Source organism: Pteronotus mesoamericanus, unplaced genomic scaffold (assembly GCF_021234165.1).
Source record: "Pteronotus mesoamericanus isolate MK-2021 breed Mesoamerican mustached bat unplaced genomic scaffold, CSHL_Meso_final contig_20, whole genome shotgun sequence".
Classification (NCBI taxonomy): domain Eukaryota; kingdom Metazoa; phylum Chordata; class Mammalia; order Chiroptera; family Mormoopidae; genus Pteronotus; species Pteronotus mesoamericanus.
The window spans coordinates 76,331,828-76,345,253 of NW_026555085.1; the positions used below are offsets into that span (position 1 = coordinate 76,331,828).

At 37.2% G+C, this 13,426-nt stretch overlaps 1 protein-coding gene across 2 annotated transcripts in view; it reads left to right on the plus strand.

The window, feature by feature from the left end:
* Positions 1 to 5,367: 5,367 nt before the first annotated feature.
* The window catches only part of TRMT11 (tRNA methyltransferase 11 homolog), a 45,966-nt gene continuing 37,907 nt past the window's right edge, over positions 5,368 to 13,426 (plus strand). Inside the window, exons 1-5 of one of the 2 annotated variants that reach the window (XM_054569928.1) lie at positions 5,368 to 5,478; positions 7,821 to 7,886; positions 9,472 to 9,545; positions 12,966 to 13,047; positions 13,135 to 13,227. In XM_054569928.1, the coding sequence (XP_054425903.1) occupies positions 5,407 to 5,478; positions 7,821 to 7,886; positions 9,472 to 9,545; positions 12,966 to 13,047; positions 13,135 to 13,227 (387 nt within the window). In that variant the 5' untranslated portion in view covers positions 5,368 to 5,406. Of the gene's footprint in view, positions 5,479 to 7,820; positions 7,887 to 9,471; positions 9,546 to 11,994; positions 12,123 to 12,965; positions 13,048 to 13,134; positions 13,228 to 13,426 lie in introns of those variants that run through there. The other variant, XM_054569929.1, reaches the window with a different exon arrangement.

Sequence of the window (13,426 nt, forward strand, 5' to 3'; positions counted from 1 at the left end):
TACCCACCAGAGTGGTACATTTGTTAGTACTGGTGAACCTACGTTGACACAGCATAATTACCCAAAGTCCATCATTTTAGGGCTCACTGTTGGTGTTGGGCAGATGTATAATGACATATATCTATCATTACAGTATCATACAAAATATTTTCACTGCTCTACAAATCCTCTGTGCTCTGCCTATTCAGCCCTTCCCCTCCAACCTCTGGCAACCACTAATTTTTTTTATTGTCTGCATAGATTTACCTTTTCCAGAATGTGGGCTTTTACTTAGTAATACACATTTAAGTTTCCTTCCTGTATTTTTGTAGTTTGGTAGCTCATCTCTTTTTAGTGCTGAATATTATTACATTGTTAAATGCACCACAGTTTATGCAACCATCTACTGAAGGTTATCTTGGTTGCTTTCAAGTTTCAAAAGTTAAAAATAAGGCTGGTATATACACCTGATCCTGGCTCAGTTGTTTAGAGCATTGTCCCTGAAAAGCTGAGGTTGCTGGCTTGATCCCCAGTCAGGGCATATACAAGAATCAACCAATGAATGCATAAACAAGTGGAACAACAAATTGATGTCTCTCTCTCTCTCCTCTCTTTTAAATCAATTTTAAAAAATCACCTGTATGCAAGTTTTTGTGTGGACATAAGTTTTCAATTCCTTTGGGTAAATACCAAGGAGCACTGTTGCTGGATCATATGGTAAGTGTATGTTTAGTTTTGTGAAAAAACTGCCAAACTGTCTTCAAAAGTGGCTCTATCATTTTCCACTCCCAGCAGCAATAAATCAGAATTTCTGTTCCACATCCTTGCCAAAATTTGATTTCAGCGTGTAGGATTTTGGCCATTCTAATAGGTATGTAGTGGTATTTCAATTGTTTTAATTTGCATTTCTCTGATGACATATGATATGGAGCATCTTTTCATGTGCTTATTGGCTATCTGTATGTGTTCTTTGTCGAGGTATCTGTTAAGGTTGTTGGCCCATCTTTTAATAGAGTTGCTTGTTTTTTAATTCAGTTTTAAGAGTTCCTTCTATGTTTTGGGTAACAGTCCATTATCAGATGGGTCTTTTGCAAATATTTTCTGTCAGATTATAGCTTGTCTTCTCATTCTCGCAGTTATTTTTAATTTGAATGAAGTTCAGCTTATCAGTTATTTCTTCCGTGGGTGGTGCCTTTGATGTTTTATCTAAAAAGTCATTGCTGTACTCAAGGTCATCTAGGTTTTCTCCTGTTATTTTCTAGGAATTTTATAGTTTTGCATTTCACATTTAAGTCTATGATCCACCTTGAGTTAATTTTTGTGGAGGTTGTAAGGTTTGTGTCTAGCTTCATTTTTTTTTTTAATGTGAAGTTCAAATTTTTCCAGCACCATTTATCGTAAAAACTATTTTTATTCCATTGTATTGCCTTTGCTTCTTTGTCAAAGGTCAGTTGACCATATTTGTATGCACCTATTTCTGGGCTCTCTATGCTGTTCTACTGATCTGTTTTCACCAATACCACTATCTTGATTACTGTACGCTTTATGAAGTCTTGAAGTTAGGCGGTGTCCGTCTTCCAACCTTGTCCTTCTCCTTCAAGTATTGTGGTGGCTGTTCTGGGTTTTTTTGCCTCTCCGTATAAACCAATTTGTTGATATGTACAAAATAATTTTGGGTTTTTTGGGGGGAGATTGCATTCAGTGTATAGATCAATTTGGGAAGAACTGATGTTCTAACTGTTGAGTTTTCCTATTTGTGAACATGAAATACCTCTCCATTTTTTTAGATCTTTGATTTTCAGAGTTTTTAAAGTTTTCCTGGTGTAGATCTTACACATTTTTTGTTAGCTTTATGCCTAAGTATTTCATTTTGTGGGGTTCTAATGTAAATGGTATTGTATTTTTAATTTTAAATTTTACTTGTTCATTGCTGGCATATAGGAAAGCAATTGACTTTTGCATATTAACTTTTTATTCTGCAACCTTGCTATAATCCCTTATTAGTTCTAGTAGAATTTTTTTTTTTTTTACTTTTTTGGTTTTTTTGATTTCCTACATAGATGATCGTGTCATTTGTGAATAAAGACAGTTTTATGTCTTTCTTCCTAATCTGTATAACTTTTTTTTGTCTTATTGCATTAGCCAAACCTTCCAGTGTCATGTGGAAAAGGAATGGGGAGAGGTGATGTCCTTGCTTAATACCTGATCTTAGTGGAGAAGCTTTGAGTTGCTATGATGTTAGCTGTATGATGTTTGAGTTGCTATGTTGTAGAAATTCCTTATCAAAGTTGAGGAAGTACCTATCTAGTTCTAGTTTACTGAGAATTTTTAACAAGTGTGTGTGGGATTATGTCAACTGCTTTTTTTTGCATCTATTGATATGATCATATGACTTTTCTTTTTTTAGCCTGTTGTTGTGATGGATTACGTTAATTGAATTTTAAATGTCAAACCAGCCTCTTATACCTGGTATACCTGGGATAAATCCCACTTGGTTGTCTGGACTTTTTTTTAATAGTCCTAAAAAGAGGTTCAAATGAAAGATATTTAATAAGTTGGTTGATCCTAATGTATGGAAGTTTCACTGTCAGATATGTAGGTATACCTCTTCTTCATATAAGAATCCAAGGTCAAGAGTACAGTCTTTATTATGGAACACTCATACATTTCTAGATTTTGATGTCAAAAATTCACCCTCAAAAGTTATTGCCCACACATTCATTATATGCCCACTACTCCAAATCACTAAAATGAAGTGATATTTGTTGATTTATCTGTTTTTTATATAAAGAGCACCCTTTTATTCTAGCAGTATAAATACAGGGGCAAAAGTAGGTTTACAGTTCATATGGAATATAATACAATAATAAATAATATAAAAATAAACTCCGTGTTTTGCATACTCACAGCTAAAAGATTACTTTTGCCTCACCCTGTATAAAAAACAAATCTCTGATTCAGCTTAAATAAACTTGATATTTTGCAGTTCAGTCTCATTGCAAACAAAAGAATCAAAGTAAAGACTGGTCCAAAGAGGAGAGGCATCCCTAAATTGGCAGGCCCTAGGTTAGGCTTCCTTTGAAAAACTGTGTATTTCAGCCAGCAGCTGGGATATGGGGAGAGTTCTTTAGTATGGCTCACTCAGGCTGCCATCTTACATTTGCCTGAAAACTGATGGCCCTTGCTTGTTTCAATTGTGGCAGGATTAGAATTTAAGGATGATGCAGAGAGAAGGCTGAATGTCCAACCCATTCTCCTTAGCATTTTTTTTTTTTTTCTGTGCACAGAATCTGTTTCACAAGTAGCAAATTAATGGACCTTATTTGCAACTAGATTTTCAGATTTGCTTTGGGGAGTCTTTTGACCAGAGGACAAGATCTGCTTTTCTCTACTTCTGGATATCTTGCTTGTTGGGAATTTAACCTCACGGAGCTGAGTCATACTTAAATCAACTGCAGCTGCTTAAGTTGGAACTGGTACCCCAGAGTCCCAACTTGTTTAGTTTTGTTTCCTGAGAGCACCTGGTATTCTTTTTCTCCCTGAATTATCTCCATTGAGGTTAAAGATGCTGGAGACCCTTCCGGCATCTCATGAAATTAAAACTCCCACAGGAATGCTTCACTGTAGTGAAGTTTCCATAATTCTTATATATGTTGTTCCAATACAATTTTATTCTCCAGATTGTTCAAAAGCCCCCTTGGTTTTTTGCTCATTGCAAAAATCTATTCTTAATATGAAGACAATTTTTCTCTCATTGGTGCACAAACTCCTATGGTTCTCTGTAATAGCCAATTCCTTTTCAAGTGTTAGATGTATCCATCTGATACAGATGTATGAACAGTTTGACATTACACATCACCTCTGCTGTTGGGAACTGTTAATTCTCTGGTCATTTCCTTTCTTCACTGACTTCGTGTCCTATTCTCAACACTGTAGTGGCTTGTTATAACCAGAACACAACACTGTCTTCTCCAATTCCTGATCCTTACTTCCCAGCAATGTCTTTGGTTGTTTTGTTTGTTTGTTTGTTTGTTTTTTCTTTTAAATCAACAGTCTGTACCAGAGGCTTAAATGCTTGCACAACAGTTATCTTACAAGAGGAGCCAAGTCTCTTCAAGTTCTTCTCTGGTAGATGAAGCAGGGATGGAGCTTTGGATCAGTTCCCAGAAGACAGACTAATAACCTCCTTGTTCCTTCCAGTACAATTTAAAAAAAAAAAAATTGCAAGTCTCCAGATTCTAGTTTGAACACCAACTTTCAAAGTCCATACTCTCCTGTGGCTCTGTTATGACTCCGGTAAACTCAAAAATATTGAACAGGTCTGGCCTGAGTCCCTTGAAGGTAGTTTAATTGATCTCAGAGTAGTTTTACACTAATCCTAATGGCCTGTACAGGGTTAATTTCTATTTCCCCAGCATGAGATTCATGATGTAGATACTTTTCCACTGATTTCTGGAGTGAAGAATTAGTGAGGACTTAGTCATGAACCTTAGTTCAAAGGATTCCATGGGAAAAATAAATGAAATTTGAATTCATATGGGTTCTCCTACACACTGTATTCTCATATGCTGTCTGCAGAGTGTATTGTTCCAGGCATGAAAACCTGCACCTCTTAGATATTTTTTTAAAAAGTTGCCCAATTGCCCTGGCCATGTAACTCAGTTGGTTGAGTGTTGTTCTGTGCACCAAAAGGTTGCTGTCCGATTCTTGTTGGGGCACATATACCTAGGTTGCAGGTTTGATCCTTGGTGGGGGCGCATGGGAAAGGCAGCTTATGGATGTTTCTCTCACATTGAGATGGCTTCTGTCAATGTTTTAATATACAGTTGGCAGTGGTCATGGGAATCTACTATCACGACCTGGAAATTATTGAGTATTTACTCTGAGGGGGACATTGTTTTGGTTTCTGTGAGGTACGAAGAGATGTTCTTGGTCCTCAAGAGCTTACTCTAATTTGCTTAAAAGGCACGTGTCCTTAAAAGGTTATTGCAAAAATACAAAAAGTATGCTGAATGTTAAGTGAGCGGTTCACGTTCAGTCAGCCCCCAAAGGCTGGAGTGGTTAGAGAAGTCTGCCCGAAAGGGTTTGAGGCGCTGCAGAGCAAGCTGGAAGTACACTGGGAACTACGCTACACTGGCACATCGCAACCAGCTCCTGAGCACAACGTGGCCGCTCCCGCCAAGCCACTCGCACTTGGCGACCTCAACCAGAAGGCGTCCTGCAGCAGCCGCAGCCCCCTTCCAAAAGACGCTGAGCTCCAGATCAAGGTGGTCAAGAGCCCTGGGATGCTGGGACAGCGCCCCACCTCTCCGAGCTTCCGGTTCCGGCCCTTCAAACTCCGCCTCGGCGGAAACGACTCGGGGGGAGGGGAGGAGAGAAGGGGGTGGAACTCCGTGCCGATCGCGCACGCGCACCGTGGCAGCCGCAATGGCGCTGCCGTGCACCTTGAATAGGTATCTGCTACTCCTGGCGCAAGAGCACCTGGAGTTCCGTCTGCCGGTGAGCTTGCGGAGCCCTCCGCAACTTCCGATGAGAGGGGATGGCGCGGTGGGGGTTCGTGTGCGGGCGCCGCAGCGCCGCGCAGCCCGAGCCCGCGGGGATCCGGGGACGAGCTAGTCGGGGATGTCAGGCATCCCCCAGTCCTGCGGCTCCTGGGACGGTCCGAGCTCTGCGAAGGGGGTGTGGGAGAGAAGTCCCAGGCACAGGGTCTCAGTCTTGCTAGCACTTTCATTCATTCCTCTACCGTGTGCCAGGGAGCCGGAGTTCGGTGAATAAGAACGATCCCCTCCCTCCAGGAGGTCTTCGTTTAGCGGAGAATAGACAACCGACGGAAGGGCTCAGTGCAGTGTTTTAAGTATTAAATGTGCTGGTCACCCTGTGTGGGGAAGGGTGGGTGGTGGTGGTGGTGGGGGTGATAGAGCTTAGTTGATGGAGAAGTTGGGAACAGCATTTTTATTCATTCAAGAAACAGTTTCAGTACCTATAATTGAATGAGCAGGACGGTGGGGATGTAACGGTGACAAGGACAGTTTCCGTGTTCAAGGAGCTTACTGTTTAGGCAAAGGGCTGAGCAGAGACATAAACATAGCATTACAAAATAACGTTGGTAATGCATTAAGAGAGAGAGGCGCAGGGAAATAAGAGAACATGTAGAAGGGAAATCGAATCTATCTCAGGCGTGGTGGGATGTTGACCTTTGAGATGGTTTCCATGAATGGTAACTAAAGGATGAGTAGTAGTTAGGCCAAGGAGAGAAATAAGTAAATTAGAATTACAAGTTATTCTTATTGTTGGATTATGAAGTATGTAGCAGAGAGTGACAAGAAGAGAACAGGAGAGGTAGGAAGGGACCAGAAAATCCAAAGCCTTCCATATCCCGGAGATTGGAGGGGAAATTTATAGAATTTTAAGTAACGGAGAGAATCAGCTTTTTCTTTTGAAGGCACATTGGCAGCCACAGAGGGTAGATTTGGGGGAATAAGTGTAGAACCAGAGACTAGTTAGGAGTCTTTTGGAATAGTCTTGTTAATAGATTAAGGAGGCGTGAACTAGGTCAAGGGGCAAGAGGATGGGATGGGCTGGGAAAATAGGTGATAAAATAATCGGGGCTTGATGATTGATTGAATGTAGCGGGGAGGAGAGATCAATCATGGATGAGTTTTGGAGCGGCTATAGGGGTGTCTCCACTTAAAATAGCACAGCCAGATGTAAGCATTAAATTTTGGTTTTACTGAATTTAAGGTGCTTGTGTAACATAAAGTGAAGATGGCCGGGAAGCAGTGAATAGGAATAGGGGTATGCGTAGAGCATGGTAGAATGGTCTGGACTGGTAATAGATATTTGGGACTCTTCTGCATATGACCACTGGGAGAGAAAATGAAATTATTCAGAATAAGTATAGCATCAAATGAGTGGTGAGCCAAATACAGGTGCTTGGAAATAATGATATTAAGGGGAAGTGAGAAGAGGAGGTCATGAAGATGTGTAAGTCACAACAGGAAGGGTGTGAGGCCACAGAAAACTGGAGGGTAGAGTAAGGAATTTTGCTATAATTGTTGTGTAGAGTTGTTTTTGTGGGGCAGGGGCTAGATTACTTGGTTTAGTGGACATGAAAAATGAGGAAGTGGGGATAGAACAGTGATTTTAATTAGAATATAATAGAGTATAGAAAGGGAAAGTAAGAGATTGGTTAACAGTTTGAGGGACCTATCAAGGGACGATCCCCCTTTCCCCTTCCCCAGAGATTGGCTTGTTAATAGGCTGAAAACATGGGGGAAATGGATATAAAGGCACAGCAGGAGGAGGCCTTGGTCTTCAGGAGAAATGGAGAGTGGGCAGAGGATGAGTGTGGGCAGCTGCCCCAGAGTCTGTTTTCTACGTAATGAATAAGTCAAGGTTATTTCTTGAGAGATGGGAGACAAAGCAGTTTTATGGAGGAGTTGAGAAAAGTAGTATGGTGTTGAACTTTAAATGCTTTAGGTAGATCATTAACCCACTCCTCTTTTTTTAATCCTCACTTGAGGATATGTTTATTGATTTAGAGAGAGGAAGGGAGAAGGGGGTGGTGGGTGAGACACGCGGAGAGACAGAGAGACAGACATCCCTTAGTTGCCTCCTGTCCATTAGTGTACTCCCTGACTAGGGATGTAACCCTCAGCCTAGGTATGTGTCCTTACCGGGAATTGAACCTACAACCTTCTGGTATATGGGACAATACTCCAACCACAGCCAGGGCATCAACCCACTCTTTTTATTTTTTATTTGTATTATATCTATATCTTTTGATAGACTTTGAGTTCCTTGTGTTAAGATTTATTTTTTCTATAATATTTTCAATACAGGAAATAAAGTCTTTGCTTTCACTTTTTGGAGGTCAGTTCACCAATAGTCAGGAAACTTATGGAAAGGTAAGTTGAATTTATCTTTTTCATTAGATTATATGTAACATACTTATAAATAGAACGTTGGATTTGAGGAGAACTGCAAATCCTAAATTTATGTTTGTGTGGTTACTTTTAGTTCTTCCTAGGGGCAATTGCATGAATAGCATATTTTGGAAAAAATATTGTGGTTTTTGGGAAATAATTTAGGTATATTTCCAGTATGTACTTATCTCATTAGTTTATAAACTTTAATTTAACAGTTGTGCCATAATTTGTATCTGTGCCTTCACTGAAAAAAGGGCTGGCTTTCTTTGATGAGGTATAATTAGAGTTAGAATTTAGATGAATTTCAGGCTTATATTGGTTTCCTTTTAAAGTTTAAAATTGTGTATGTGTAAGATTATGAATTTATGAGCTTTCTATTTTGTATTTTATAGTTTATCAGTGTCTTAAAGAAGTTTGGGAGTAGAAAAATGAAAAAAAGCATTCATAATTCTTCCTCCTTGACATGACTTAAAATTTAGGGATACTGCCTTCCAGTCTTTTTTCGTCGATTCCCTCCCCACCCCCCACCTCAGTTGTAATGCTACTTATGAACTTCTACAGTCTCTTATTCCATTGGTTCTAGTAATATAAGCACGGGTTTTTACATAGCCTTCATCACTAGTTTGCTGTATACTTTCCATTGATTAGCTCTATTATAATTTATCTAGTGATTTGATTTCATTCAGGTTGCTTTTAAATTTTCCCTAATAAAAATCGTATTAGGATGATCATCTTTTTTCCTGTTTGGATTATTTTGAATTTTTTTGTAGGGTACTATAAATACTGGAAGAAGAAAGACCAGGTATGGCAGGGAGCATTTCTTGCAAAATATGAGAGAAAAAAGTTCCTGATGTTGGACTTGTGCTCTTGAGTGACTTTCCTTTATTGAGGAAGGAGGATAAGGGGGAGGAGTGTGGATAGAATTGGGTGAGGGTGATGAACTCAGGGTCCTGCTGTGTTTTGCTGTGTTCTGGAAAATTGCCTATAATTTGGGTCTTGAGATGGGGGGTTGGGGAAAAATCCCCCTGATGCACCTATAACTTTTTTTCTTAGCTAGAATAGGAAAAATGAATGATAACTTAATAATTTATCCTATTCTGCCATAGTTATTTCAGAGCTCCCCCCAACTCAGGTGGCCACAGCTACCTAGAAGAAGAGGTATCATTCATAGAAGTAAGATATAAAATAGCTGTATTATAAGGAATAATTAGTGACAATAAAAATTTTGAGATATTCTGGGATTTTTATGCATTAATTATTTTGGTTAAACTACGTAAGAGAGCAACTACAAGATTAACCTAAATTTTAAATAACCTTAAGTTTACTGATATTTTTATATATAGAGTCACTTACAAAAATGTTCTGACATTATGCTATAATATCCTAACAGATGACTTATTAAAATAATTTACTTTTTTTTTTTAACTATTAGAACAGTTTTAATGTGGTTAGATCACATATTATCTAAAAGTAGCAGATAAGAATCTTTCCTTATGGACTTCGTGAATAAAAGCACATGAGGCCATAAAACCTCTTAGAAGCTCTGTATTGTTTTTTCTTTCAGTCTCCTTTTTGGATTCTTAGTATTCCCTCTGAAGATATTGCCAGAAACTTAATGAAACGGACAGTGTGTGCCAAGTAAGAAAAAACTTACAATGTCCTCTTGCATGAGTGTGTACCATCCTTCTTGTAACTCCTCTGTCCTACTTTTGGCTCTATTGGCACAAAGTAGAAGGGGTTGGCTGTCGGTGGGGAGCAGCCAGTTTAGCTTGCGGTTACCTGCATTTGCAGCTGGGTTGGGGGGGGAACAGGAGAATGACCTGCTGACCTGGTGAGAGGATCTCAGTGGTGAGACGGAAAAACACCTATTTGGAATAATTTTTTAAATTCTTTATTAAATGGATTTGGTATAAGATGTAAATGCTATGTTATTATATAGGATAAATGCTACAGTTAATGATAGCCAAAATACTGAAAATCTAAAAAAGGTTTTTCTTATAGATGGTTTTTAGTTGGATGAACAAATGAGGGAAGTGTAAGATGGCAAAAAGTGAGGACCGCCGTGGAATAAGTTTTTGTGTTTTAGTTTGTTAGAGAGAGGAATTCTGATTATCATAATTTGGTGTGGACTAAGGTAATTATGTTGTTTACTGTTTATCCTACTTGAGTGTTTTCTAGAGTTTATCACTGACATCTGTTGTTTTTTTCCTTTCCTTTTTTAAAATTTTGTAATTGGAAATTTTTCTATCTTTGGGTTTGAAAATTAAACTATTTTCAACATGTGTCTTCAGATTTGACCAAATTATGTTATCTTTGGGTTACTTTTTTTTCTTCACATTTTAGCAGATTACTGAATGCCGTCTTTTCTTAGAAATTATAATATTTAATGATGCAGTGCAAATACAAATTTATGTATATCTAGTTTTATTAATATGGTTTACAGTGTTTTATAGCATATGTAATTGCTGTATTTTTTTAATAGACTGTAACCCCATATTTGGTAAATTCATCCTATTGAAAACTAGGTCCAGTACTAAATCTTTCTTGAACTGAAGCTTGGGTCTAACTTATTTAATAAAAATGACTAGAAAATGGAACCACAACTAAAAAACACATCCTAAATTAATTATTACTGTAGATTAGCATATTAAAAGTTAATGGCTCTAAGAGGTGTTTGATTTCCAGATATATAGTTCATTAGGTTCGACATAGATACTTGTACACTTGTTTCAAAGTTCATGCCTTCTGATGTATATGTTTGGTAAATGGTACAATTAATAATTGCATAATGATTATATAACATTTTATAATAATTTCCTTGGCTGCTTTTTATTCTCTGTATATTTTGCGTAGCTGAGGTTATACCTTAAGCAATAGCTAAATAGGAGTAGTATCCCTGTAGAGGCCTTCTCTATAAGTTTAATAGAAAGAAAAGGAGGAATTCATTTTCAAAGGGTAAAATTCGCAAATCTATTGTAGCATTAATTGTTCCAGAATTAAAATAGACTATCATGTGCACAGATTTAAAAACTAACTTAAATTCAGGTTTTTTCTATGTGTGGTAGAATAGGTATTGACAGTTTTGTTAATTCATTTTTAACATGTAGTATTTTGAGCATACCATAAAAAAGGGAAAAATAAAACAAACACCTAAGTATCTACATCGTTAGATCTCAGCATTTTCAGATACTTGCCACAACTTTTTTTTTACTTTAAGAAAATGCGTATTTTGTAGAAACCATTGATGCTCCTCGTGTACCTTTCCCAACTCCGTCCTCCTCCCTCCCTCAAAGCATAGTTTCTTAAAGCTTTTTTGTCAGGAAGATATTATTGTACTGATTGCTCTAATTTGTGAAATAGTTTAGATCATCATTGATTTTATATTAATAAGTTGACATCCATGCTTATATATGTGCACCCATGAGAAATATGGCAGCCTGTGTAAACTTTATAATCTCCAAAATAGGGATCATAACAGTGCAGTCTTATATAGGAAAACTTTTTACTCTGAAAATCTAAATCATAAATGGTATTACTGTACATTAATATTCCAGTTTTAACTGAAGCTTTTGATTTTGTCTAACTTTTTATTTTGAACATTTTAATATAAATTTGTTAATGGTCTATGAATTCTTTCTGTAAAAGAAGACATGAGTGTTATTTCATGTTTTTTTGACTCTAGGTTATTACAAGCATTAGTTCCTATGTTACGCTGTATAATAGGTCACTAGGGGTAATTAAGACCTCTGAAACTGTATGCACCTTTCCTGAATGGCCCAGGATTCTTGTTTTTTTGTTTTGTTTTGTTTTGTTTTTGGTGAGAAGCATCAGTAAATAAGATAGAGTCTAGAGTCAGATGGCTTGGAATTGAATCCTAGTTTCAATTGCCATTTGACCTGAGTTATTTAATCCCTTTGTGCCTCAGTTTCCTCATTGTTTAAATGGGTGATAATACCAGCAGCTACCTCATAGGGCTCCTACGAGGAATAAGTGAATAAATATTAAATGGCCTTAGAATAAACGTTCTTGGAGTTATATTAAGGATTAGCTCGTATTATTTTTGCTTTTCAAGGTTTTTCCTTTCCAGAGGTTGCGTTACTTACGCTTTCCTTCAGTGAGTGCTTCCAGGAGTCTTCCTTCTCCCTTAACTTTCATGAATGCAGTGAGCTTTGTTCTTTGTGGCATCCTACTACCTGGAATAATTCCTGTTATATGGTAATCCCTAAAAAGTATTTATTAAATGAATGAATTGACCAATCTTACACTTTTTAAACATCAAGAAAAAGAAATTGAATACTTGGAATTTTGGGACATCTATTATGACTATTTCTTTGTTGTTTCTTTTTATGCTCCTTGTGTTTTGTATAGCTGAGGGTATACCTTAAGTGATAGCTGTGTAAGAGTAGAATTATTGTAGAGGCCCTTTTTCTATAAATTCAGTACGAAGGAAAAGAGGAATTCATTTCCGAGGATAAGCTCAGTTCTAATGGCAGTGTTAGAAGCACATAATTGTTCTAATATATAGCTTGCCTTCTATCACAACTAATTCTAAGAACTGTTTCACTGATTGCAATGAAATATTGCTTATAATTGCTTAAATACTCCTTGAAGTATATAGAAGCCTGAAGATATTTTTTATATGAGAATTTTCTGCAATAGTCATAAAAGTAACTGTTACTAAATGTTACTAATTAATAGGTAAATATTAGTAATAACACTTTTATCTGGTCATTTTTCTTTTTATAGAGAAGAATTGGGAAAAATTAGAATTCCTGCAGCTTTTCACCTGTTTCACTAAGATAACTTCAGTGATTTTACTGTATCATTTGCGTTCTAGAACAAAATGTAATGGTGAAAGTTGGAAAAATTTTGACTTATGGTAAATTTCTCTCCGTATGTGAAAGTTCAGTTCCTCTGTGTGATTTGGACTTAAGCTATATTTGTTTACAGGGCACTTATTTCTCATTTATAGCTTAGAAAACATAGGCAGTGGAGTAAGCATAGAAAATGGTGAAATCATTGTTACATGTTACTGTGTAATAACCATTTATTTCCTAGGTCCATATTTGAACTGTGGGGTCATGGAAGGTCTCCAGAGGAGCTGTATAATTCTCTTAAAAACTACCCTGCGGAGAAGATGGTGCGTAGTGAAATGTGTTTTTATGTAATTTGTCTGCAGGTACTATAGAACGACTAAGCCTAAAGAATTTATCTGCTTTTATTATAGGTTCCATTTCTACATTCAGATTCTACATATAAAATAAAGATTCACACATTTAATAAAACATTGACGCAAGAAGAAAAAGTCAAACGAATAGATGTAAGTGAATTTAGCAAAAACCGAACACCTGTGGGGTTACTGTAGTCTAGCATCTGTTGATATATGATAATGTCCATTGTCTGTAAAGTGCTTGTTCTGTAGCACATTGTGTACTAGGTATGTTTCATGCTTTTTCTAATTTAATCCTGATACCAAGCTTATAAGATAAGTATTATTATATATAAGCACTATTTTTCCT